At 64.0% G+C, this 20,968-nt stretch overlaps 8 protein-coding genes across 8 annotated transcripts; 6 read left to right on the forward strand and 2 right to left on the reverse strand.

Annotated features, from left to right (window-relative positions):
* Positions 1-1,412: 1,412 nt before the first annotated feature.
* On the forward strand, positions 1,413-3,197 carry JCM10292_000355 (CDC50/LEM3 family protein; the record flags this gene model as incomplete). The annotated part of the gene is made up of 7 exons (XM_076652097.1): positions 1,413-1,506; positions 1,675-1,808; positions 1,915-2,149; positions 2,233-2,406; positions 2,477-2,806; positions 2,891-3,072; positions 3,165-3,197. The coding sequence occupies 7 exons, from the start codon at positions 1,413-1,415 to the stop codon at positions 3,195-3,197; spliced, it is 1,182 nt and encodes a 393-aa protein (XP_076502337.1).
* A 564-nt stretch (positions 3,198-3,761) lies between these two features.
* Positions 3,762-5,805, forward strand: JCM10292_000356 (eukaryotic translation initiation factor 3 subunit D; the record flags this gene model as incomplete). The annotated part of the gene is made up of 4 exons (XM_076652098.1): positions 3,762-4,480; positions 4,543-4,826; positions 4,891-5,615; positions 5,686-5,805. The coding sequence occupies 4 exons, from the start codon at positions 3,762-3,764 to the stop codon at positions 5,803-5,805; spliced, it is 1,848 nt and encodes a 615-aa protein (XP_076502338.1).
* A 206-nt stretch (positions 5,806-6,011) lies between these two features.
* On the forward strand, positions 6,012-7,836 carry JCM10292_000357 (glycosyltransferase family 2 protein; the record flags this gene model as incomplete). Its single annotated transcript, XM_076652099.1, has 6 exons — positions 6,012-6,115; positions 6,181-6,518; positions 6,583-7,016; positions 7,078-7,129; positions 7,195-7,317; positions 7,376-7,836. The coding sequence occupies 6 exons, from the start codon at positions 6,012-6,014 to the stop codon at positions 7,834-7,836; spliced, it is 1,512 nt and encodes a 503-aa protein (XP_076502339.1).
* A 168-nt stretch (positions 7,837-8,004) lies between these two features.
* Positions 8,005-10,217, reverse strand: JCM10292_000358 (uncharacterized protein; the record flags this gene model as incomplete). The annotated part of the gene is made up of 9 exons (XM_076652100.1): positions 8,005-8,225; positions 8,284-8,339; positions 8,395-8,600; positions 8,658-8,751; positions 8,853-8,884; positions 8,942-9,280; positions 9,354-9,489; positions 9,550-9,865; positions 9,929-10,217. 9 exons carry the CDS (start codon positions 10,215-10,217, stop codon positions 8,005-8,007), a joined length of 1,689 nt encoding a protein of 562 aa, XP_076502340.1.
* Positions 10,218-11,156: 939 nt separating this feature from the next.
* On the forward strand, positions 11,157-12,151 carry JCM10292_000359 (nitroreductase family protein; the record flags this gene model as incomplete). The annotated part of the gene is made up of 5 exons (XM_076652101.1): positions 11,157-11,315; positions 11,386-11,543; positions 11,609-11,681; positions 11,828-11,917; positions 11,996-12,151. The coding sequence occupies 5 exons, from the start codon at positions 11,157-11,159 to the stop codon at positions 12,149-12,151; spliced, it is 636 nt and encodes a 211-aa protein (XP_076502341.1).
* Positions 12,152-12,620: 469 nt separating this feature from the next.
* JCM10292_000360 (uncharacterized protein) lies at positions 12,621-14,939 on the forward strand (the record flags this gene model as incomplete). The annotated part of the gene is made up of 5 exons (XM_076652102.1): positions 12,621-13,580; positions 13,639-14,055; positions 14,115-14,435; positions 14,508-14,602; positions 14,663-14,939. The coding sequence occupies 5 exons, from the start codon at positions 12,621-12,623 to the stop codon at positions 14,937-14,939; spliced, it is 2,070 nt and encodes a 689-aa protein (XP_076502342.1).
* Positions 14,940-16,493: 1,554 nt separating this feature from the next.
* Positions 16,494-18,043, forward strand: JCM10292_000361 (uncharacterized protein; the record flags this gene model as incomplete). The annotated part of the gene is made up of 5 exons (XM_076652103.1): positions 16,494-16,525; positions 16,580-16,886; positions 16,950-17,231; positions 17,296-17,702; positions 17,770-18,043. 5 exons carry the CDS (start codon positions 16,494-16,496, stop codon positions 18,041-18,043), a joined length of 1,302 nt encoding a protein of 433 aa, XP_076502343.1.
* A 534-nt stretch (positions 18,044-18,577) lies between these two features.
* JCM10292_000362 (methionine adenosyltransferase) lies at positions 18,578-20,941 on the reverse strand (the record flags this gene model as incomplete). Its single annotated transcript, XM_076652104.1, has 10 exons — positions 18,578-18,805; positions 18,927-18,989; positions 19,059-19,086; positions 19,157-19,222; positions 19,287-19,692; positions 19,821-20,001; positions 20,088-20,150; positions 20,221-20,288; positions 20,817-20,843; positions 20,917-20,941. The coding sequence occupies 10 exons, from the start codon at positions 20,939-20,941 to the stop codon at positions 18,578-18,580; spliced, it is 1,155 nt and encodes a 384-aa protein (XP_076502344.1).
* Positions 20,942-20,968: the final 27 nt, after the last annotated feature.

Below are 20,968 nucleotides of genomic sequence, written 5' to 3' on the forward strand. Positions count from 1 at the left end.
AGGCGAGGCAGGACTTGCGGTGAGGTTGCGAGATGGGCGAGAAGTAGTCTCTGCGCCACTCGCTGGACGTGCGGCTCGGGCGCCGGTACGAGGGATGGTCCTCCTCGGCAGGCGTATTCGGCTCGGTCTGTTCGACAAGTGCGCCCGTCTCGAAGGGATCCTCCTGTGGAGCTCCGTCAGCCGAGGGGCGATGACGCGAGAAGAAGCTGATGTGCGACGAGTTGCTGTAGTCGCGCTTGTGGGTCTTTCTGCTGGCTGCAGAGGTGGAGCGGCGCACGGCGTCGAGCGCTGCCGGGTCGATGTTGGCGCTCTGCTGTGAGCGCCGCCTCTCGTCCTCCTCCTTCCTCACCATCCCATGCGCTACGCTGCTCAGCCCGCTCATGGCTTTTTTCGCGGTCGCAGAGAGAGAGTAGCGGAAGCTGAAGAGCTGGGAGAAGGAGAAGGGGCTTGCGTCGCGAGCGCATCAATCGGTCGGCGTTCGCTCCGCAAGGCAGTGTAGACCACCTGACCATGCACAGCCAGCAATTCCACGGAGCGGGACCGGGCCGTAACCGTGTGCGAGCAGTGCTGCACCGCCCGGAGGAGAGGAGACAGCAGACGGAGGCGGCTCAGCAGCTCAGCGATTCATGCAAACGAATGACCATCGTTCAAGTGCGCCTGTGTACCCTGCGCAGCGAGTCTAGCGCGCAGGCACGCGAGGAAACGCAAGCAAGAGCGAGCAGGGGACGTAGCGGCGCGATGGAGCGGCGTCAGACCTCGGGACGAGCGGCGGACCCCAGCACTGTGTTCAGACGCTTCTGCGGCACGTCGTGCGCCGCCAGACCTGCCCCGCCTCTGTGAGCGGCGGTGCGGACTTCGGGCAACGGAGCGACGCCGCTCTCGCGCAGACGCCTCAACTGTGCCGCTCCGATCCGCTTGAGAGAGCGCCAGAGCTGCCAGACAGGTCAGTTTGAGACTCACTGAATGTATGGCGGCTGCTGCACGGGTCGGGCGCACTCGCTCGTCGCAGCTGCGAGCGTCGAACGCCGTGATCAGCCTGCACTCGCCCTCACACGCGCGCCGAGGGCTCTTGCGCGGCCCGAGTACGCGTGCAGGTACTTTCTGAGCCTGCACGCGAGCGATGAGTCTGTCCGGTCGAGCGGGTCGCGCGGGAGAAGTTGAGGAACCCGCGAACCTCGGGGTTGCCCTTGCTCTCGTCCAAAGCATCAGGCGGGCTGGGTTACTCGACGAGCACGGCGAGATCTCGTCCGGCATGCCGTTCAGCCATTCTCACTACCGCAGCTGGCCGTTGTCGCGCAATCGTCTTGCTGACCTTGCGTTGCTCGCTCCCCCACTTGCTCTCGACTCGCCCGTACCGCCTGCGTGACGCCCTCTGCCGCATTCCACGTCTTCAACAACCCCGGCAGACCACCATGCCGCTCTTCCGCAGAAAGGCAAAGACCGACGCCGAGGTGCTCAAGGAGCAGGAGAAGAAGGAAAAGACGCCCTGGCACAAGCGCCCCGCCAGTACGTGCAGCTTCGCGTCTTGTCAGCGGGTGCGCGCCGCAAGAAGCGGAGTGGGTGCGGCGGGAGCAGGCGATTACCGGCCCTGCTGCCTGTTGCTCCTTTATTACGACGCCTGCCGCTTGCACGCCAGTCGTGGACGAGGAGCTGACACTTTCACCCCTCGCGCAGACACCGCCTTCAAGCAGCAGCGCCTCAAGGCATGGCAGCCCATCCTCACGCCCGCAACCGTCCTCCCGACCTTCTTCCTCGTCGGCATCATCTTTGTCCCGCTCGGCGGCGTGCTCCTGTGGGGTAGCAATAAGGTGCGTCCATCAGAGGGTGTCAAGTCGCGTCTGTGCGAACGCGTTCTGTCGCGCTCCTCGCTGTCCCGTCACGATGCCCGTACTCACGACACTTTGGTTCCCGCAGGTCAAGGAGTTCACCCTCGACTACACCAACTGCGCCAACGATGCCGGCACCGACTCGTTTGAAGAGATGCCCTCGTCGCAGTGGTCCTACTCGGTCGACTCGTCCTCGACGATCCAGGCGCCGGCATGGCAGTACTCGCAGGACACGAGCGCACCCGTCGGCCAGCGTGACCTGTGCCGCATCACCTTTGATTTGCCCGTCGAGCTCAGCAAGCCCGTATTCATGTACTACAAGCGTGAGTGGCGCCGCCCTTGGGCGTTTCGAGTTGTTCCACATGCCGAACGTCCGAGGCTGATCTGCTTTTTGCACTCCCTGCAGTCACCAACTACTACCAGAACCACCGTCGCTACGTCATGTCGGTCGATTCGGCGCAGCTGCATGGCGACGACGTCTCGTACAAGACGATCGACGGCGGCGACTGCAAGCCCGTCGACGTGCGCGAGAACCGCATCGTCTACCCGTGCGGTCTCGTCGCCAACTCGCTCTTTAACGGTGCGCGGGGCGTTTTCGTGCCATGTTCCGTCGAGTCTCGGGGCTCACGCAGTCGTTGCACTCGGCGCAGACACGTTCACGCAGCCGATCCTGCTCAACGCGGCGGGGTCGTCGTCGGGCAACGTGACGTACAACATGACGGACCGGGGCATTGCGTGGCCGGGCGAGCACGAGAAGTACAAGCGGACCAAGTACAGCGCGAGCCAGATCATCCCGCCGCCGTACTGGGCCGAGCGGTACCCGGACGGGTACACGGACGACAACATCCCCGACCTGACGCAGGACGAGCACTTCCAGGTGTGGATGCGCACGGCGGGACTGCCGACGTTCCGCAAGCTGTACTACCGCAACGACGACGAGGACATGCCGAGCGGGCGGTACGAGATCGACATTTACATGAGTGCGTCGCGGCGCGGTTTCTCTTCGGCCTCTGCGCTCTTTCTTGTGTCGGCGACTGATGGAAGGTCTTGCCGCATGCGCACAGACTACCCCGTGCGGCCGTTTGGCGGGACCAAGTCGATCGTGTTCTCGACCGTGTCGTTCATCGGGGGCAAGAACCCGTTCCTCGGGATCGCGTACATTGCCGTCGGCGGCGTGTGCGTCCTCCTCGGGCTGCTGCTCACGCTGCGGCACTTGATCAAGCCGCGCAAGCTCGGCGACCCGCAGGTGCGTCTTTGCGCGCTCGAGACGGGCGACTCCCTCTGCGAGTCTGCTTGTCGAGTGTTTCGACCAGAAGCTGACGAACTCGTCGTCGATAGTACCTGTCGTGGAACCGTGCGCCGGCGCATTGAGCGCCCTTTCCAAGCGCCGCCGCACGCTTTCACTAGACTCGCAGTCTCGCTCGACCCGATGGACCCTTCCCTTCTTTTTCCACCCTTGTTCAGCCGCCTGCGCACTCGTCAACGTCTGGCCCTCGTTTTCTTTCCTCTCGTGCCGTCTATGTGTTTGTGGAACGCGTTGTATCACTATGGACATGCTGGGTTGTTCCGTCAATGAGAGCGCGCGAGCACCCACTATGCACCCGGCCTCGCGGCTGCCTTTTTGCACTGGAAAGCACGCTCGTACACGCACTCGGCAACTCAAAAGAGCGCCCAGCGAGAGTGGCAGGCGGGAAGAAGGAGTTCAGGGGGACGCGTCGAGCTGATGGCGCTCGCCTGCGAAGAGGCGGCGTTGACCCCATCGCCACGCGCTGTACGTCGCTCCTGCTCGTCTGGGCGAGTCTGGGCCAGCCAGTACTGACCACCGGCTCCCCCTCTGCCCCCTCGAACTTGTCCCACGCGCGCCGTGTCGCTGTGCGCCTTTGTCGCCTGCACATTCTCCTCGCTCCTCTCGCTGCGCTCCACAGCTCTGCGACGATGACGAGCCTGAGTGCGTTGATCCAGTCGGTCGTCGACAACGAGTCGGGCGCGTTCGGGCCCTCGGCCGCGCACCTCCCGCCCCAGTTTGCAGAGATCCCCTTTGCGCCCTTCTCCAAGAACGACAAGCTCGGCCGCATCGTCGACTGGAACCAGGACGGCCAGGCCGGCCCCGTCGCCGGCGGGTCCGGGCCCTCGGGCGCGCCCGCGCAGGGCGGCGCCCAGGGCGGCCAGCAGAAGGGCGGCAAGTACTCGCGCGAGCCCAAGGAGGCGTTCGGCGCCCACGCCGCCGGCCAGTTTGCCTACTTCCACGACGAGGACGAGGCCTCGTTCTCGGTCGTCGCCGGCGGCGCGGGCGCCAAGAAGCCCGGGCAGGGGCAGGGCGGCGGCCTCGTCCAGCGCCAGGGCAACCAGCGCCAGCAGGGCGGCGCCGGCGGCCGCGGCGGCTTTGGCGGCGCCGGCGGGCGCGGCGGCGCGCAGCAGGGCGGACAGGGCGGCCGCTACGGCAACCAGCAGCAGGGCGGGAACCGCTGGGGCCAGCAGGGCGGCGGGCGCGGCGGGTACGGCGGCGGCCGTGGCGGGTACGGCAACCGCTGGGAGCAGCGCACGCGCGACGCGTCGATCCAGGTCGCGAGCGACTGGGTCCCGCTCGAGGACATCGAGTACTCGCGCCTGGCCAAGCTCCGCCTCGAGGTCCCCATGGACGAGGTCGAGAACCTGTGCGTCGCCTTCCGCTTCCTCGCGCGCATTCCTCGCAGGGCACTGACGGATTCGCCCGTAGCTCGAGCCACGGCTTCCTGTACGAGTACGACCGCACGTTCGACCGCGTCAACACGAAGAACGAGAAGCCGCTGCAGAACGCCGACCGCGTGCGCTACAACCCGACGACGTCGGACGACCCGATCATGCAGGAGCTCGCGGCCAAGGACAAGGGCCGCGTCTTCATCACCGACAGCATCCTCTCGATGCTCATGACGGCGCAGCGCTCCGTCTACCCGTGGGACCTTGTCATCACGCGCGACGGCGACAAGCTCTTCTTTGACAAGCGCGAGGGCGGGCCCTTTGGTGCGCCTCGGCCTCGTCTAGCCGTCCGTTGCGGATCATTGACTGACCTCGTGCACGCGCAAAGACTACCCGTCGGTGAACGAGAACGCGGCGGACCCGCCGATGGAGAACGACAAGGACACACTCAACTCGCCGTCGGCGCTCTCGCTCGAGGCGACGTTTGTCAACCAGAACTTTGCGTTCCAGGTCGTGCGCGAGGCGGCCGAGGCGCGCGTCGAGCTCGAGCACCCGAACCCGTTCTACCAGCCCGACGTCGAGGCCGAGCCGCTCGCGAGCTGCGCGTTCCGGTACCGCAAGTTCGACCTGTCGGTGTCCGAGGACGACGACATGGCGCTCGTGGTGCGCACCGAGGTCGACGCGTACACGACGGGCGCCGCCGGGAGCGGCGACGCGGGGCAGCCGACGTACATTACGATCAAGGCGCTCAACGAGTTTGACCCGCGCGCGCAGGGCGCGGGCGGCGCGCCCGACTGGCGGACCAAGCTCGACTCGCAGCGCGGCGCCGTCGTCGCGACCGAGATGAAGAACAACTCGTCCAAGCTCGCGCGGTGGGCACTGCAGAGCGTGCTCGCGGGCGCCGAGCAGATGAAGATGGGCTACATCTCGCGCGCCAACCCGCGCGACGCGTCGCGGCACACGATTCTCGGCACGCAGTGGTACAAGCCGCGCGAGTTTGCGGCGCAGATGAACGTCAACCTCGCCAACGGGTGGGGCATCGTGCGCACGATCGCCGACCTGTGCTTCAAGCAGCCCGAGGGCAAGTTTGTCCTCCTCAAGGACCCGAACAAGGTGCGCCGCGCTGCCTCTTGTGTTCTCTCTTCTCCAGGTCGGTGTACTGACGCGCCTCGTCGCCTCGCAGCCGCTCATCAAGCTGTACCGCGTCCCGGTCGACTCGTTTGGCGAGGGTGGCGACGACGACCTCCTCGACGAGAGCGCCATGCCCTCGGCGACGGGCCTCACGTCCGACATTGGCCTCTAGACGCCAGGGGGGGGGGGTGCGGAAAAGGGCCCGTTCAGTGTGGCTCGCTGTTGTACCGTAGACGGATTGCGGCGTAACTCGCTCGTATGCGTGCTCGCCCCGCCCTGTCACCCTGTGAGCAGTGCAGTGAGCCCGTGCGACACGTGTCAGACGCGGAAGAGCAATCGGAAGCCGGGGCGAGGGTTGGGATCGTTCCGCTCGCGGCGATGAGCGGGCTCGCGTCCCGCCGGCGCCTGTGGGTGCTCGTGGCCGTGGCCGTGGTGACGGCTGTGGTCCTGTGGCACGCTGGCAGCCCGCACCACGCCGTCCCGTGCGTTCTCTGCGCTGCTCCTCCGCAGCTCTCTCACGCTCACTCACACCTGCTCGCCCCGGCAGGAGCGCGGCCAGGGGGCTGTTCCGCCAGCGCGGGTCCGACGCGCACTCGCTGTACGCTGCGCACCTCGCGCACCCGTCCGAGGCGGATGCGCTCCCGCTCGTCTCTGCCGTCGCGTCCTTCTCGGTCGTCGCGAGCTCGGGAGAGCGCGCGCACGTGGCCGTGTGCGCGGTGCCGACGCACGAGGAGCAGTACCTGCCCGAGTGGCTCACGTGGCACCGCCTCGTCGGCGTCGAGCGCTTCTACCTCTTCGACAACCAGCCCTCGACCCGCATGCGCCGCCTCCTCCGCCCCTGGATCGACGAGGGCACCGTCGTCCTCTACGAGCTCGAGTACGAGGGTGCGTCTGCGTCCTGCTCCCCGGAAAGTCGAGAGGTGCGCTGACTCTCGCCGAACATCTGCAGACGGCGTCGACATTGGCGCAGTCTACCAGAACCACGTCCTGCGCCTCTGCGAGCGCGACGTCCTGCCCGTCACGTCGTGGGTGAGCCACCACGACGTCGACGAGTTCCTCATGGTCGACGCGCCCGGCTGGTCTCCGACGCTCCCCTCTCTCGTCAATACGTCCCTCCCCGCCGCCGACCCCTCTTCGCCGCTCGTTCACGACGCGACCGACGCAGAAGACAGAAGTGCAGGAGAGGCATTGGCGCCGTCCCAGCGCTGGACCTACCCGCTTCACGCACGCTTCGACTCGCTCCTGAGCGAGGCGACCTGCGTCCCCATGCTCCGCCTCCCGTTCCAGAACTACGGCGTGCGCACCCTCGAACCGACCGACTTTGTCACCGAGCGGCAGACGGTCAAGGACCGCGTCCCGCCGAACTTTCACACCTACGGCAAGGTGCGACTTGGCGGACGCTGCCGATTGACAAGCTCGAATTGATCACTACTTGTACTCGCAGATGTTCATTCACCCTAAGGAGGGCTCGCTCAATGCCGGCTGGCTCGGTCCACGTACGTCAGCCTTCGTCCATCCGTGTAAGGCTTCGACGTGCTGACCCTGTACCGCACTTGTGCAGACTCGTGTCGCGCAACGTCCGGCGGCGCCGTCATGGATGCGCAGGGCATGGAGCTCCTTTTCGAGAGCACGACCTATCCGTACGCTGGTGCACCGCTGCCGCAGGAAGGGATCATGCTGTACCGTGAGCCTCTTTCCGCCCCCCAGCAGACGTTCTCGCTCACACCGCTTCTCTCGCACAGACTACATCCAGCGCTCGCTCGCCGACTGCCGCGCCAAGTACCACGTCCTGTCGTCGACGCCGCAAGACTGGCGCACGCGCGACGGCCTCGCCGGCTGCGCGCGCAACTACGTCCCGCTCGACGCCGAGCTCGCGACGCCCGACGCGCGTGCGCAGCTCGTCGCCGACGACCCGGAGCATGGCGACGAGCTCGCGGCGCGGCCCGAGAGCTGGGGCGTGCTCTTCACGCGCGACACGAGCGCGCGCGACAGCTGGCAGGGGCGCATGACGCGCGCCATCCTCGGCGAGTGGCGCGCGCGCGGCGGGAAAGAGGCGCAAGAGCAGGGGAGGTGGTGGTGGGAGATGGGGGACGAGGCGAGCGACGAGCGCCTCGAGGGCATGATGAGCGGGATCGTCAGCGTCGAGAGCGTCGGGCGCGGGATCCCGCCCAAAGTCAGGCTCGAGGCCGTCGTGCCGCAATAGGGCTCTCTTCCTGGTTCAGTTGCTGTTGGGTCTTTGTTTCACGGGCATACGGGCATAGCAGTATGGTGTTGTATCTCGCTTCTGGTTTCCTCACGAGACTGAAGCGGACGAGACAACCTTTTTCTTGCACGGACAAAGCGGGACCACGAATCAGTCACTCCTCGACATCTAGACCGAATACTTGAGGAACACAACCCATGCCACGATGCACTGGGCGAGGATGATGACGAGCGCGGCGCGGGTCCAGCCGCGCTTCGGCTCGAGCATGGGCGTCTGCGCCGGCTCGAGCTCGCCCGCGTGGACTTTGTCGTTGTAGGCGCGCTGCTGAGCGTTCGAGCGCGAGAGGATCTTGTCGAGCGAGGTCAAGTCGAGAAGGCAGTAGAGACCGCCTGCGTGCGATGTGAGGGGTGAGCGCAGCTCGCAGCGATTGTGCGGCGAGATACGTACCGGCAGCGACGTCGAAGGCCTTGATGGCAAGCATGAAGATGAGGACGTTGTTGTAGCTGTCGAGGGAATGTCAGTCAGAAGTGCAGTAGAGAGGAGCAAGAATTAACGCACTTCTTGCGGCCCTTGGGCGAGATGTCCTGGATGGCGCCGCTGCACACCGACACGATGACCGTCCCGGCGTTGACAAGCGCCTGATACGTGCCCTGCGCCGAGCCTTGCTGGAGGGGCGAGACGGAGAGGGCGATGACGGCTTGAAGCGGGATCAGGTTGATTGCGTAAGGAAGCGACTGGAGCATCGTGACGGCGATAGGATTCAGCTGCACGAAGCGTTCCGTGTCAGCTGAATGGAGATGCATTGACTCGTGAGTACTCACGCGGCTGAAGCCGAGCAGGCAAAAGATTGCGATCCAACCGAGTGCGGACAAAGCGATGAAGTGCACGCGGAAGCCGATGCGATCGAAGAATACGCTGCTTGCAAACTTGTCAGTCGGTAGCCTTTTCACATCACATGCACAACTTGTCCAGTTCGCTGAGCCGGACTGGCCCGAAGCTGAGATCGTATTACGCACCCAGTGAGCGGAGTGAGAATGATGACCGGAATCTGGTAACGTACTGATCAGTAGTCAGTTCCTGACTGAGGCGAGTGGGCGAGACGTACCTGTCCGACGGCGGAGATCCACCCGGCGGCCTTCTCGGTCGTCCCGCGCGTAACGCGGACCATGTCGGCGCTGAGTCCCTGGAAGGAGATGACAACGCCGTTCTGGAGCATCTGGGTGAGAATGAGGAGCCAGAAGAACGCCGGCAAGAGCCAGACCGAGCGCCAAAAGCGGCGGAATCCGAGCTTGATCCCGCCCGTGCGCGTCGAGTCTCCAGATCTCTTCGCCTGCGCAGCGAGAGCGCGACCCGTCACGGCGCGGAACTGCGCCGGGACTCGACGCTCGTAGAGGAAGTAGAGAACGTTGACGGCCAGCGCCGCGGCTTGCAGGATGAGTGCGACCTGCACATGTAGCGCGTCAGTCCTGACCTGCGTCCGAGGGTGACCAAGTCGATGAAGGCGAAGGCGAACACACCCAGAAAAACATGTGGTAGCCGGAGTGCCGCGCGATTGGGACCGCCGTCGCTTTGCTGATCACGCCGATGGTGCGCTGGACTGAGATAGCGAGGCCGAGCACTAGGCCAAGATGCGTGCCGGCAAACCAGTGCGAGCTGTGGGGCGAAGCCTGATCAGACGATCGCTTCGATGCAAGCGAGCGAGAGACGACGCACGTAATCTTGATTTGCGACGTCCGCACAGTGATGTCGCCGAAACCGGCAAGAACTTCGCCTACCACGACGAGCGGGTACGATTCGATAGTTGCGCCGATGGCGGCGAGCAGGTAGCCTACGAAGATCAGGGTGGAGCAGACCACGGAGGAGATCTCGGCGCCGTAGTAGTCCATGATGGCGCCGGAGAAGAACGGCACGACGGTGTTGACCAAACTCTGTGCGGACTGAATCACGCCGTACTGGGCGTTGTTGATGCCGAGCTTGTTCCGGATGGTGGCCTTGATCGAGCCGAGGCCGCTGTTCCAGTAGACGGCAACTGGACGATGCAATCAAGGAGTCAGCACATCACTCGAACGAAGCGTAAAGGGGTGGTGCGCACCCTCGAAGAAGATGACCATGGCGAGCACCGGGCCTTTGACCGCCCACGGAATCTCAGGCTTCTTAGCCAGAGCAGTCGCGCCGACATCGAAGGAAGTCACGCTCCGTGCTGATGTTTCGAGCTTCTCCGGCGCTTCAGAGTCGTCCTTGCCCGGGTCAGGAGCGTCGCTGTCGGTCTCAGAGTCCTTCGTGCTAGGAGCGGAGTCGTGCGGCTGCGGCTCCCCAACCGCCGAGGTGGTACGAGAAGATTGGCCTGCCAGAACAGGTACTTGACCGAGAGAAGCCGGCATGAGGGACCCTAAGCGCTTAGCAATCACGGCGAGGCGTTCGCCCGCGAGAAGCAGTTGGGATGCAGGAGGAAAGAGAGAGGCCGAGCGCTTGTCTGATCCGATGGCCACGACGCCAGATTAGACACGGAATCTTCCGTGAGCTGTGGCCTCCTCCGCCCGCTGTGAGGCAAGTGCGAGGCGGGTGAGAGGCTGCGAGAGGCTGCAGCAGCCCAAAATTAGCTGGGTCGAGGAGGAATTGCTGGTCTCCGACTGATCATTCCGACGTGCCGGCTGCCTCGCGCAACGCAGCGGACACAAGCAGCGAACAGGGAACCAGCAAGATCGACCAGAGAGGAGGCTCGAGGCAACGAGGCGCGCGGCGAGATGTGGGCCCGAGCGGAGCAGCGAAGGTGCGCAATCGTATGCGCTCGAATGCGCTCTTACGTTGCCGAGCTTCAGTCGGTGCAGCGCTCTGCAGCAGGGGCAGGAGCAACAGCGGCGGGACAACGGAGGAAGCCGCGGCAACTGGCGGGCGCAGCCGCGACACGCGGATGTCGGGCTTGGTCTGGCAGAAACTGCACGCTCGCTGCTGCAGCTGCCAGGACTGCTGACGGCCCACCGGCTGACGACCCGCGGCTCGCGAGCACGCCTGCGCGGGTTGACGGACCCACCTTCCATACGCGTTCCCTCTTTCCTCTTTCGCCATTGCTGATGATCGTGCTGACTTCGTGCTCGCTTGAGCTTCTTGCGCTGCACCCCGAGCTTGCTCTTGCTCTTGTCCGATGCTTGCATCCCGCTCTTTCCTTCGCTTCGCTCTGACTCCCGCTCTTCGCGCTTCTCCTCGCTCCGCTCCCCGCTTCGCACCCCACTTCCGCACGTTGTGCGTCTTACAATTGCGTTTGCATGCCCGCCCAAGCCTTGGCTGACAGTGCTACGCATGTCCGCAGCGCCTCGACCACCATGTCTGCCACCTTTGCCGCTCCCAACGAAAAGCCCGGCGCGGGCGCCTTCCTCGAGGCCGTGAAGGCCCGCCGCACCATCTACGCCCTCAGCAAGGACTCTCCCATTCCCGACGAGCGTATCATCGAGATTGTCAACGAGGCCGTCAAGCACTGCCCCGTGCGCGCCGTCCTTCACTCCTTTAGGCTCCCAACCTTCGTGCTGACCGTCCTCTTGGTCCCGCTTGCAGTCGTCGTTCAACTCGCAGTCCTCGCGTGCGGTCGTCCTCCTCGGCGCGCACCACGACAAGCTCTGGGACTTCGCCAAGGCTGCCATCAAGGCCGTCGTGCCCGCCGAGGCTTACTCGGCCTCGGAGCAGCGCCTCAACGGCTTCCAGAACGGTCATGGGTGCGTTGCGCAAAGACAATCGGGTTCAGTTCCATTTGAAGATTGACTTGAGCCCTGTTCTTAAGCACCGTCCTCTTCTTCGAGGATGAGGCCGTCGTCAAGGGTCTTCAGGACGCCATGCCGACCTACGCTGCCCACGTGCGTTTTCTGCTCTACCCGCTGTGTCATTCCTGCAGAGTCATCGCGCTGACGGAACCTTCGCTCTTTGCGTCCTCGCGTGCCTCGCTTCTGGCTTCTTCTGCTCCTTCGCTTGTCCGCACCTCGGCTATCATTGGGACTCGCAGTTCCCGGCATGGTCCGAGCATGCGCACGGTCTCCTTGCGTTCACCGTCTGGACTGCGCTCGAGGCGGAGGGTCTGGGTGCCAATCTCCAGGTGCGCTTTCCATTCTCCTTCTCCTGCATGGTCGCGCTCAACCAGATCCCACTGACCCCGTTTTGCGCATATCAACAGCACTACAGCCCGCTGATCGACGCCGACGTCTCGCGCGAGTTCTCGACGCCCGAGTCGTGGAAGCTCAAGGCGCAGCTCGTCTTCGGCACGCCGACGGCGCCCGCGGGCCCGAAGGAGTTCAAGCCGCTCGAGGAGCGCGTCAAGGTGTTCCAGTAGACGAGCAGACGACAAGGCGTCTGTGTAGGTGGTCCCAGTGCTTTCGTGTTGTCATAGAGTTGATTTCCTGGTCGTATCGCAGCGATCGCTGACGAGAGATGCGCGTGTTTCCGCGTCTTCGCTCTCGCTGACTTCCCGCAGAACCCGCTTTGCCCGCTTTGATCTTTTGCACGACAGGTCTCGTCTTACATGCTTTTTGCTCGGCGGCCATCTGTGAGTCGTCGAGACGAAACGAGTTGACCTCCTCTTCCGGACTGGTATCTCGCTTTGTTGCCGCACTCACGCGTCTCCGGTCGTCTGTGCGCTTGCTCTCAGCTTGTAATATCTCTCGCGACAGCTCAGCCCGACTGTCCGCCCTGCCCGCGGGTGTGCAGGTGCACGGACCCTCGTCTTCCCCACTCGGGTCGCTGCTTCGGCTCCTTCTCGCTCTCCCTTCTCGCTCGATCTGCTCGGACCAGCGCAGGGCAGGATGGCAGCCAAGCGCAAAGCTGCTACGGCCGATCTCGATCTCACCGCGCTCGACTCGGACTCGTCCGACGAGGACTTCGCGCCGCAGCCGCTCGCGTCGACGTCGACCTCGCGCACTCGCTCGCGCGCACTCGACGACAACGACCAGGACGAGGAGGACGACGGGTTCTGGGCGGATGCGGGGCGTGCAAGCTCGGGCAAGCCGCGCTACCAGGCGTGGGCCGAGGAGAGCGACTTCCTCCGTCCGCGCGGCTCTCTCTTCGGCGGGCCGGGTCTCGGCAGCCCCAAGGCGAGCCAGGGCAGCTCCGACAGCAGCAGCAAGGGCAAGAGCAAGGCGAGCGACCAGCAGGCGGCCCGCCAGCCCGTCGCGCTCGACGACGTCCTCCCTTTCGCGCTCGGCGGCGAACCGACCGCGACCCAGTCGAAGCAGCTCGCCAAGCTCGAACATGGCCAGCCCAGTCTCCTCTTCACGACGCGCGTCAAGCAGAAGCGCGGCGGGCGCAAGAAGAAGAACGTCGCGAGCGATTCGGACGACGATTCGGACAACGAGACGAGTCGCGTCGACCTCGACACGATCGTCGGCAAAGACCCGCACGGCGAGACGGTGCGCGCTATCTTTGCCGCCCCCGAGCTCAAGATGCCCTGGGCCGTCAATCGCTTCGCGACGCCGTCTCTCTCCGGCGCGAAGAGGCCCCAGAAGGACAAGCCCGTGTCGAAGAAGCGCCGCGTCTCGCACAGCGACTCGGACGACGACGACGAGCTCAGCGATGGCAAGGGGTCGTCGAGCAAGAGCAAGAAGGCGTCGAAACCGCAGCTCGTGCGCGTGTACAAGAAGACGGACAATGTCCCGCTGCTCCTCCTGCACCGCAAGGACCTCGAGGTCGACCCGACGGCCGACAAGGTCTACACGTGTCAGCCTAAGGTTGCGCGTGGCGGTGGCTTGAACGCCAAGTTCTTCCTGGTACGTCTCACCTGTCTCCATTGCGAACAGCGCAAGCCTGACGAAGCATCGCTCGAAGATCGTCCGCAAGAGCAGCAAGACAGACCGCCATCACCTCCGCATCGGCATCTGCACCGCAAACGGGACCGACATGAGCTGGACCAAGGTCGAGAACGCCATCTGGATCAAGGACTTCCCCGCGCTGTGCAAGCCGTTCAAGAAGCCCGCCGACAACGACTCGCACACGACCTTCTCGCGCGCTTTCCTCGACTTTCTCGACTCGCCGGCGTTCCCGCTGCCGTACAAGACGGCATTCCTGTCGCCCTTCGCCCACTTCGACTTCTCGTCGAGCAAGCACGTTCAGCTCGTCACGTCGCTCGCCGGCCGCTTTGAGGGCACGCACGGCCTGATCGAGGCGGGCGGCCTCACGAGCCTCGCCAAGGCCATGAAGGCGCTCAATCCGCTGCCCGGCGGCAAGTGGAAGGTCGAGTACCTCGTGCGTTTGCCGTTCCTCTCCTCCGCCGTGACCTTCTCAACCTTGTCCTGCTTTCGCAGAGTCCCGTCTCCGAAAGCCTCAACAAAGGCTTCCTTGCTCGCCTGCACGCGGCCGTCCAAGGCATCACGCCTGCCGAGTACCACGCGCAGAGCACCGAGCGCGCGACGGCCGCCAAGCAGGCCTTCGACAAGGACAGCGCGCGCAAGGTCGTCGTGCTGTACCCGACGAAGGACGAGGTCGACTCGCGCGCGACGGGCACGGCCAAGGAGGAGCGGCACCACGTTCACTGGGAAGGCGACGCCGTCGACTCGCTCAAGGACCTGCCTGATGGCGACATGCGCAAGAGCCTCCTTCGCAAGGCGGTACTCAAAAGCGCCCGTGTGAACCACTCGACGGCACGTTCTTCTCGCTCACAAAGCCAGTCCAAGGGACTGACTCGGTCGTCGCCGCAGCTCATGCTCATTCTACACTACCCGTCGCCGAAGGAGCAAGAAAACGCGCCTTCGTCGCGGTGCGAGGCGTTCCTCCTCGTCGGCTCACACACGCCGTCAGTCTCGTCACCATAAACTTTAAATGCACGCGTGGCTTATCACGTCATCCCTCGCAGTTCGACCAAGTCCTGGGGCGCCTACGCCTTCAACGACACGTCGGGCCCTCCTTCCGTCAACATCCGCCAACACGAGCTCTCGGTCCTGTACCGCTGCGCGACGGCGTCGACCGAGACCAACCTGCACAAGTGCGTCAAGCAGATCGTCCCGTACGAGCGCCCGGCGGACAAGTACGACGACGACGACGAGCCGGCGCCGACGGTCGAGCCCAAGGAGAAGAAGCGCGCCGGAAGGCCCAAGAAGAAGAAGCCGACGGACGACAGCGACAGCGAGTAGGTGGACGCGTCGCGGAGGGAGCAGCAGAGGAGGGTCGCTTGTGCAGGAGCGAGAAGAGTCGCTTTCTGTGTTCTGTCTCACCGCTTTGCAACGCAACTTTGCCGACTGACTCGCGTCCGCGAGAGCACTGGTAAGGTGCGAGCCCAAGCGGATGTGGCTAGTTGAACTGGACTCTACCCCTTCGTCGCGCCCTCGTCTGCCTCCTTCTGCTTTTCCTCCGCCGCCTCCCGTTTCCTCCTGATCCAGCTCGGTTCCGGACCCTCCATAAACCGGTTCCGCCGTATACCTGGTACGCCGCCGCGTGCAGCCGTCTTCTCGCTCTCGCGCCGTGCCGCGACCGCGCGTACGAGTTTCCGCCGGTCGAGCGGGAGGACGCGTGCGGGTATGGGCGGTGGCGATGCTGCTGCTGCTCCAGGAGCGGCGGCGGCGCGAGCTGGTCTTGTTGGCCGTGCGGGACGATTCGGGTGGGAGGGACCGCGTGCGGGCGCGGATTGAGGAGATGGGGCGGGTGCGGTCGAGGTTCGCGAACGGATGTCGACCGGTATCAGCGTGTCTTGTTGCGCCAGTCGTGTGAGGTGTTGTGCTTGCAGCTGCCGAGTCCGAGTAAGCGGTCAGAAATAGCACGCGAGCCAGGGTTGTCTGATTGTTCTCAGAAAGAGCCTTACTTCGAGCTGGTCCCGGTAGATTTCGCCCTCCAGATGGCGTACTGCTATATGATCTGCCGACAACAGCCCTCTTGATTTGTCGAACTCCGCTCTGCGTACGCGAAAGATGCGTCAGTGTCGGCTTAAGGTGGGACTCGGAGGTTGCCGTCGACCATGCATGCGATGGACGCGCAAGAATTCGCCGTTTGCAGCCTGAAGCTCGACCGAGTGCTCAGTTGTAACGTTGAATCGGCGCATTGACTTGTGCTCCGCTCCTCGGAGACGCCGAGCCGGCAGCCTCGAACTCCAAAGCAGCCTGAAACGAGCTTCGGAAAGAGCACAGAACAAAGACAGACGTTCCGGCCGACGCAGGCAATCTCGAGCGTCCGAAAAGCCGGCAGGCAGTCCTCACCTTGCCCTGTGCAGGACGAATGCCCGTCGGTGATCGTCAGGCATCTTGCAGGCTGTGCGGAGGAGCGACCGGTACAGCGCCCTCGAAGCGGCGCCGAGTTCCGCGAGGCTGCTCATGAGCTTTTACTCGCTGCGCTCTCGAGTCGAACGAACCGAAGCTCAAGGTCGGCGGCGGGCAAACGGCTCGAACCAACTTCATCAGTTCGTCGGCCGTCCTTCGTCGCTCTCGCTCATCTCGGACAGTTTTTCGTGTCTGCGACTGCTAAGTCGCGCTGCTGGCTTCTATCTCGAGCGTTGGAAGCCTCCTCGGACCCGCACCAGTATCGTCCACCGCCGCTTTGCTTGGCTCCGCCGTCGCTCTCGTCTCTCCGCTGGTCTCACGCGACTCGAGGGCTTGCCTAGGCTCCTCAGCATCAGTTATCAGTGCGTTGTTTAGCCTCCTGCCTCCAAACGGATCAAGCCGGCTCAGCATTGTCAACGCTCGCAGATTTCGATGGTCATGGCCGACGTGCAGCCGGTCCCGTGCATCATGTGCGCACATTCCTGCATGTCAGAGAAGCTGTGACCGAGTGCTTTAATCCGCAGCGACACGGACCCGGGTGTCGACGACGTCCTCGCCATTTTTCTCGCGCTCTCTTCGCCCGACCTCCTCGTCCTTGCCATCACCGTCACGCACGGTAACTGCACGCTCGATGCCGCCACAGCAAACCTCAAGAAGGTCTTCTTCGCCCTCGAGAAGCACCTCCAGCAGCGCCCAGACGAGACGTCGCGCTTTCCGAACGTCGACCTGGCTTGGCGCAAGAAGCGAGGCGCAGGTCCTATCGAGGTGTACCTCGGCTCGGCAGGACCGATCGAAGGTGCACCTGTGACTGCAAAGTACTTCCACGGTCGAGTGTGTTCCGCTTCATCCTCCGCTGCCGTGTAAGACATCAACTGATGCTCTCCTTCTGCACAGGACGGTCTTGGAGATGCGACGTTCCGCCACCCAGATCTCAACCCGCCCGCCAACCATGTCTTTACATTGTGCAACATCTCGACGGCATCTGCTACTGAGGGCGTGACTACACTCCTCTCGCAACACCCGCCAAGCACCATTGCCTATGTTGCCCTTGGGCCAGTCACGTCGCTAGCGCACCTACACCAGAGTGCCGCTGCTAGTGGTGTAAGCCCACTCAGCGCATTCTGCGCCATCTTCTCAATGGGTGGCGCGGTCAACCATCCAGGCAACACCACTCCGGTCAGTCCCGCATGCCTGATTTCCCGCGCACGAACGCCGCTGACTCGCTTCCGTGCGCTCCCAGGTCGCCGAATTCAACTACTACGCCGACCCATTCGCCGCTCAGCTCCTCTTTGCCCTCTCCCTTCCCCACCTCTACATCTTTCCGCTCGACCTCACTTCGTACCTTGCTCTGGCCTTCTCCGACCATCAGACCTTCGTGGACCCCACCTTTTCCGACACCAAATCGCCCTCGAAGCCCGAGGGCAAGTCGCCGCTCGTGCACTTCACCTCGTCCTTCCTCGAACGAACGCTCGAGGTCATGACATCATACGGCAGCGACGCGATGGAGCAGCACGACCCGACCGTCATCTACGCGCTCATGGCCTGGGCGCGGGCACGGATGACGAACGGAGCGGTGGGAGTAAGCGGGGACGAGGAAGAGCTCGCACCCGGATGGCGCTTCAAGCGCGTCGACTTTGAGGTCGAGACGTGCGTTTCATTCTTCTGCTATGCGGCCCTACATATGAGTTCTCCGCTAATGCGCATGATTTGGCAGTATCGGCGCGATCACGCGAGGCATGCTCGTGCAGGACCTGCGCTACTCGTCCCGCTCGACTCGCGCGCGCCCCGCCTTGACGAACCGAGTGCAGGCGCAAGACGCGCTCGACCTTGAGGAGGTCGAAGCCCACCGCGCAGAGGGAGAGCAGACGCGCGCCGAGGCGGTCAAGGCGCACGAGCGGAGGAGCGGCGCGAATGTAGTCGTCAGCTCGCCTGGAAGCGAGGCGCTGACGCGCGACTTGCTGAGGAGCATCTGGGGTGTTGCACTGTAGAGCAGACAGATCTCAGAGGGCCGCTCTCGGGCAATGGCCAAGCCGTGCGCGGTTGACGCGGTCGATTTTGCAGGCATGCGATAAATGCGGGAGTGCGAGGGGAACATGGAAGAGAGCCTAGTGACGACAACCAGAACCCGGGAATGCACAGGTGAGCGAGAGAAAGAGAGGGGTATCACGATGGAGGGAGGGGAGGGCGACGCGAGGTTGAACCGCGCCCGAGCGCCGTTTCGAGCGCCGAGGTAGAGAGAGGTAGTCGACCGGAGCGCTCGAAAGAGCTCTTGTGTGGATGTACAGAACGCGCGAAAATGCCGGAGAGGGAGAGGAAAAGGTACTGCAGGGAATGAAAGGCGAGCGGGCGAGAAGCCTGCGGGAGACCTTCGTCAGCTGCTGCCGTGTGAAAGTACTGCACAACATTTCCGGTGTACTGCTCATGTAGCAGTCACACGCAGGACAGCGGGCAGTGGCAGGGAAGGAGGCCTACCTCTCACACGCTCAGAAAGTGTCTAGGGCGGTCGTTTCCGGCTTCTGCGCTCAGAACTTGAGCTGCTTGGGCGACTCCCAAGGGAACGACGGGTTTCCGAAGTGGCCATTACGACTGGTGACTCCGTAGATGGGGCGCTGGAGGCCGAGCTCCTTGACGATCATGCCGGGACGGAGGTCCCAGTTGCTCAGGATGATCTTGGTAAGGTCGGCGTCGGTGAGGCCCTGCTTGACCGAGCCGTACGAGTCGACGAAGATCGAGAGGGGCTCGGCGACACCCTGTAGACGGACACGGTGAGTACGTGATCAGAGTGGACTGCGGGCCTGGGGCGGAGAGTGCAGGTTCGGAAGGAAGCACAGCCCAGGCAGCTTTCGCCGATGAAGATGCCTCAAAACTCACAATGGCGTACGAGAGCTGGACGAGAACACGCTCAGCGAGGCCGGCGGCGATGAGCGACTTGGCCTGCAGGAGGGTGAGAAGGCCGCGGTCAGCAAGTCGTCCACGACGGCAACGTCACGGATGAGAACGTACGATCCAGCGGGCGGTGTAAGCAGCCGAGCTACGTAAGCGAAAGAGAGAAGAACGTCAGCAGGCGTGCTGAGCGGGACGGAAGAGCCGATCAGCCGCACCGGTCGACCTTCGACCAGTCCTTGCCCGAGAAGGCACCACCACCGTGCGCACCCCAGCCACCGTAGCTGCGCAGGCGAGTCTTGGTCAGCAACAGAGAGAGCGGAGTAGAAAAGAAAGGGCGAGACGCACGTGTCGACGATGATCTTGCGGCCGGTGAGACCGGCGTCGCCCTGCGGGCCACCGATGACGAAGCGGCCCGACGGCTGGATGTGGTAGACGGTCTTGTCGTTGAGGAGGTTCGCGGGGATGACCGACTTGACAACCTTCTCCATGATCTCCGTGCGGAGGTCCTCGGTCGAGATCTCCTCGGCGTGCTGGGTCGAGATGACGACGGTGTCGACGCGGAGGGGCACGACGGCTCCGTTTGCCTTCTTCTCGTACTCGATCGTGACCTGGGTCTTCGAGTCCGCGCGGAGCCAGCCGAGCTCGCCCGAGCGGCGAAGCTCGCTCATCTTGGCGTTGAGCTTGTGCGAGAGCACGAGCGTGAGGGGCATCATCTCGGGCGTCTCGTTCGTGGCGTACCCGAACATGATTCCTACACATTGGCGTGGTCCAAAAGTCAGCGAAGCAAGCGGGCGACGCGGGAAGCGGCCGGAAGGGCGCAGGATGAACGGCGGGGGGCGAAACCGGACCCGCACTCGTCGGCGAGGCAGCTCAACGCACCCTGGTCACCGGCACCGTGGTTCTCGAGGTTACCGTGGTCGAGACCCTGGGCAATATCGGGCGACTGCTGCTCGATGGCGACGAGGACGTTGCAGGTCTTGTAGTCGAAGCCCTTGTCCGACGAGTCGTAACCGATGCGCTTGATGGTGTCACGGATGACCTTCTGGTAGTCGACGTGAGCCTGATGAGAGAGGTGTGAGCGCGAAGTCGAGGTAACACGAAGTTGCCAGGCAAGTTGCCGCACGGCAGAACGGCGTCCGGACTTACCTTGGTGGTGATCTCACCGAAGACCATGATCATGCCGGTCTTGGTGGCGGTCTCGCAAGCGACCTGAGCACGCGACGATGGGAGTCAACTCAGCGAGTCGGGCGCGATCAGAGGAACTCAAAAGAAGGCTCACCTTCGACCACGGGTCCTCCGCAAGGCAGGCATCAAGGATAGCGTCGCTGACTTGATCCGCGATCTTGTCTAATTATCGCAGAGAGCGAAAAGGGAGAATTGGGAGGCCACACGGAGACGAAGGGAACGATGGGCAGGTCAGCGCTGCTTCGTCCGCACCAGTGGCACGTGCTAGTCCGCCGCGCCACCAAAACGTGCAGAGTTCTCGTCGTGGCACGCCGATCAGGTCAGAGTGCGAGAGGGACGACGCCTGGAGGCCTCACCCGCCCGACATTGCCTCCGGAAGGAGCTCGGGCAAGTCGCGACAGTGCGATGAGCCGGATGCACCGCTGCCCTCCGCAGACTGCACCGACAGCACGTAGGCGACGCCTGCACCCAGCCAAGCGCACCAGGAGCACTGCCACCCGTTCCGGCGCGCTCCAGCACGCCATGAACGCATGGCTGCATCAGCTCGTAGGAGGCACGGCAGGCCCGCGGGAGGCTCGGCAGCACTCAGCGTGCGTAGGAGAGGCAGAAAGCGAGCCCCTGCAATGCAGGGAGCTACGTGGCCCCTTGCCGGAACATTCAGGCGAGGTGAGCAGGGCAGACGGAACGTACCCGGGTGGCCCTCGCCGACGGACTCGGCTGCGGGAGCGTCGAGAGAAAGTTAGCCAGATGGGCAGTGTGGACTCGGAACGCGTCCAGAGCGAGTGCGCACAGGTGAAGAGGAAGGTGCTGGCCATCGTGCACGTGTGGAGCGAACAGAGAGG

Source organism: Rhodotorula paludigena, assembly GCF_050403205.1.
Source record: "Rhodotorula paludigena JCM10292 DNA, Rt_paludigena_JCM10292v1_ctg65, whole genome shotgun sequence".
Lineage (NCBI taxonomy): Eukaryota > Fungi > Basidiomycota > Microbotryomycetes > Sporidiobolales > Sporidiobolaceae > Rhodotorula > Rhodotorula paludigena.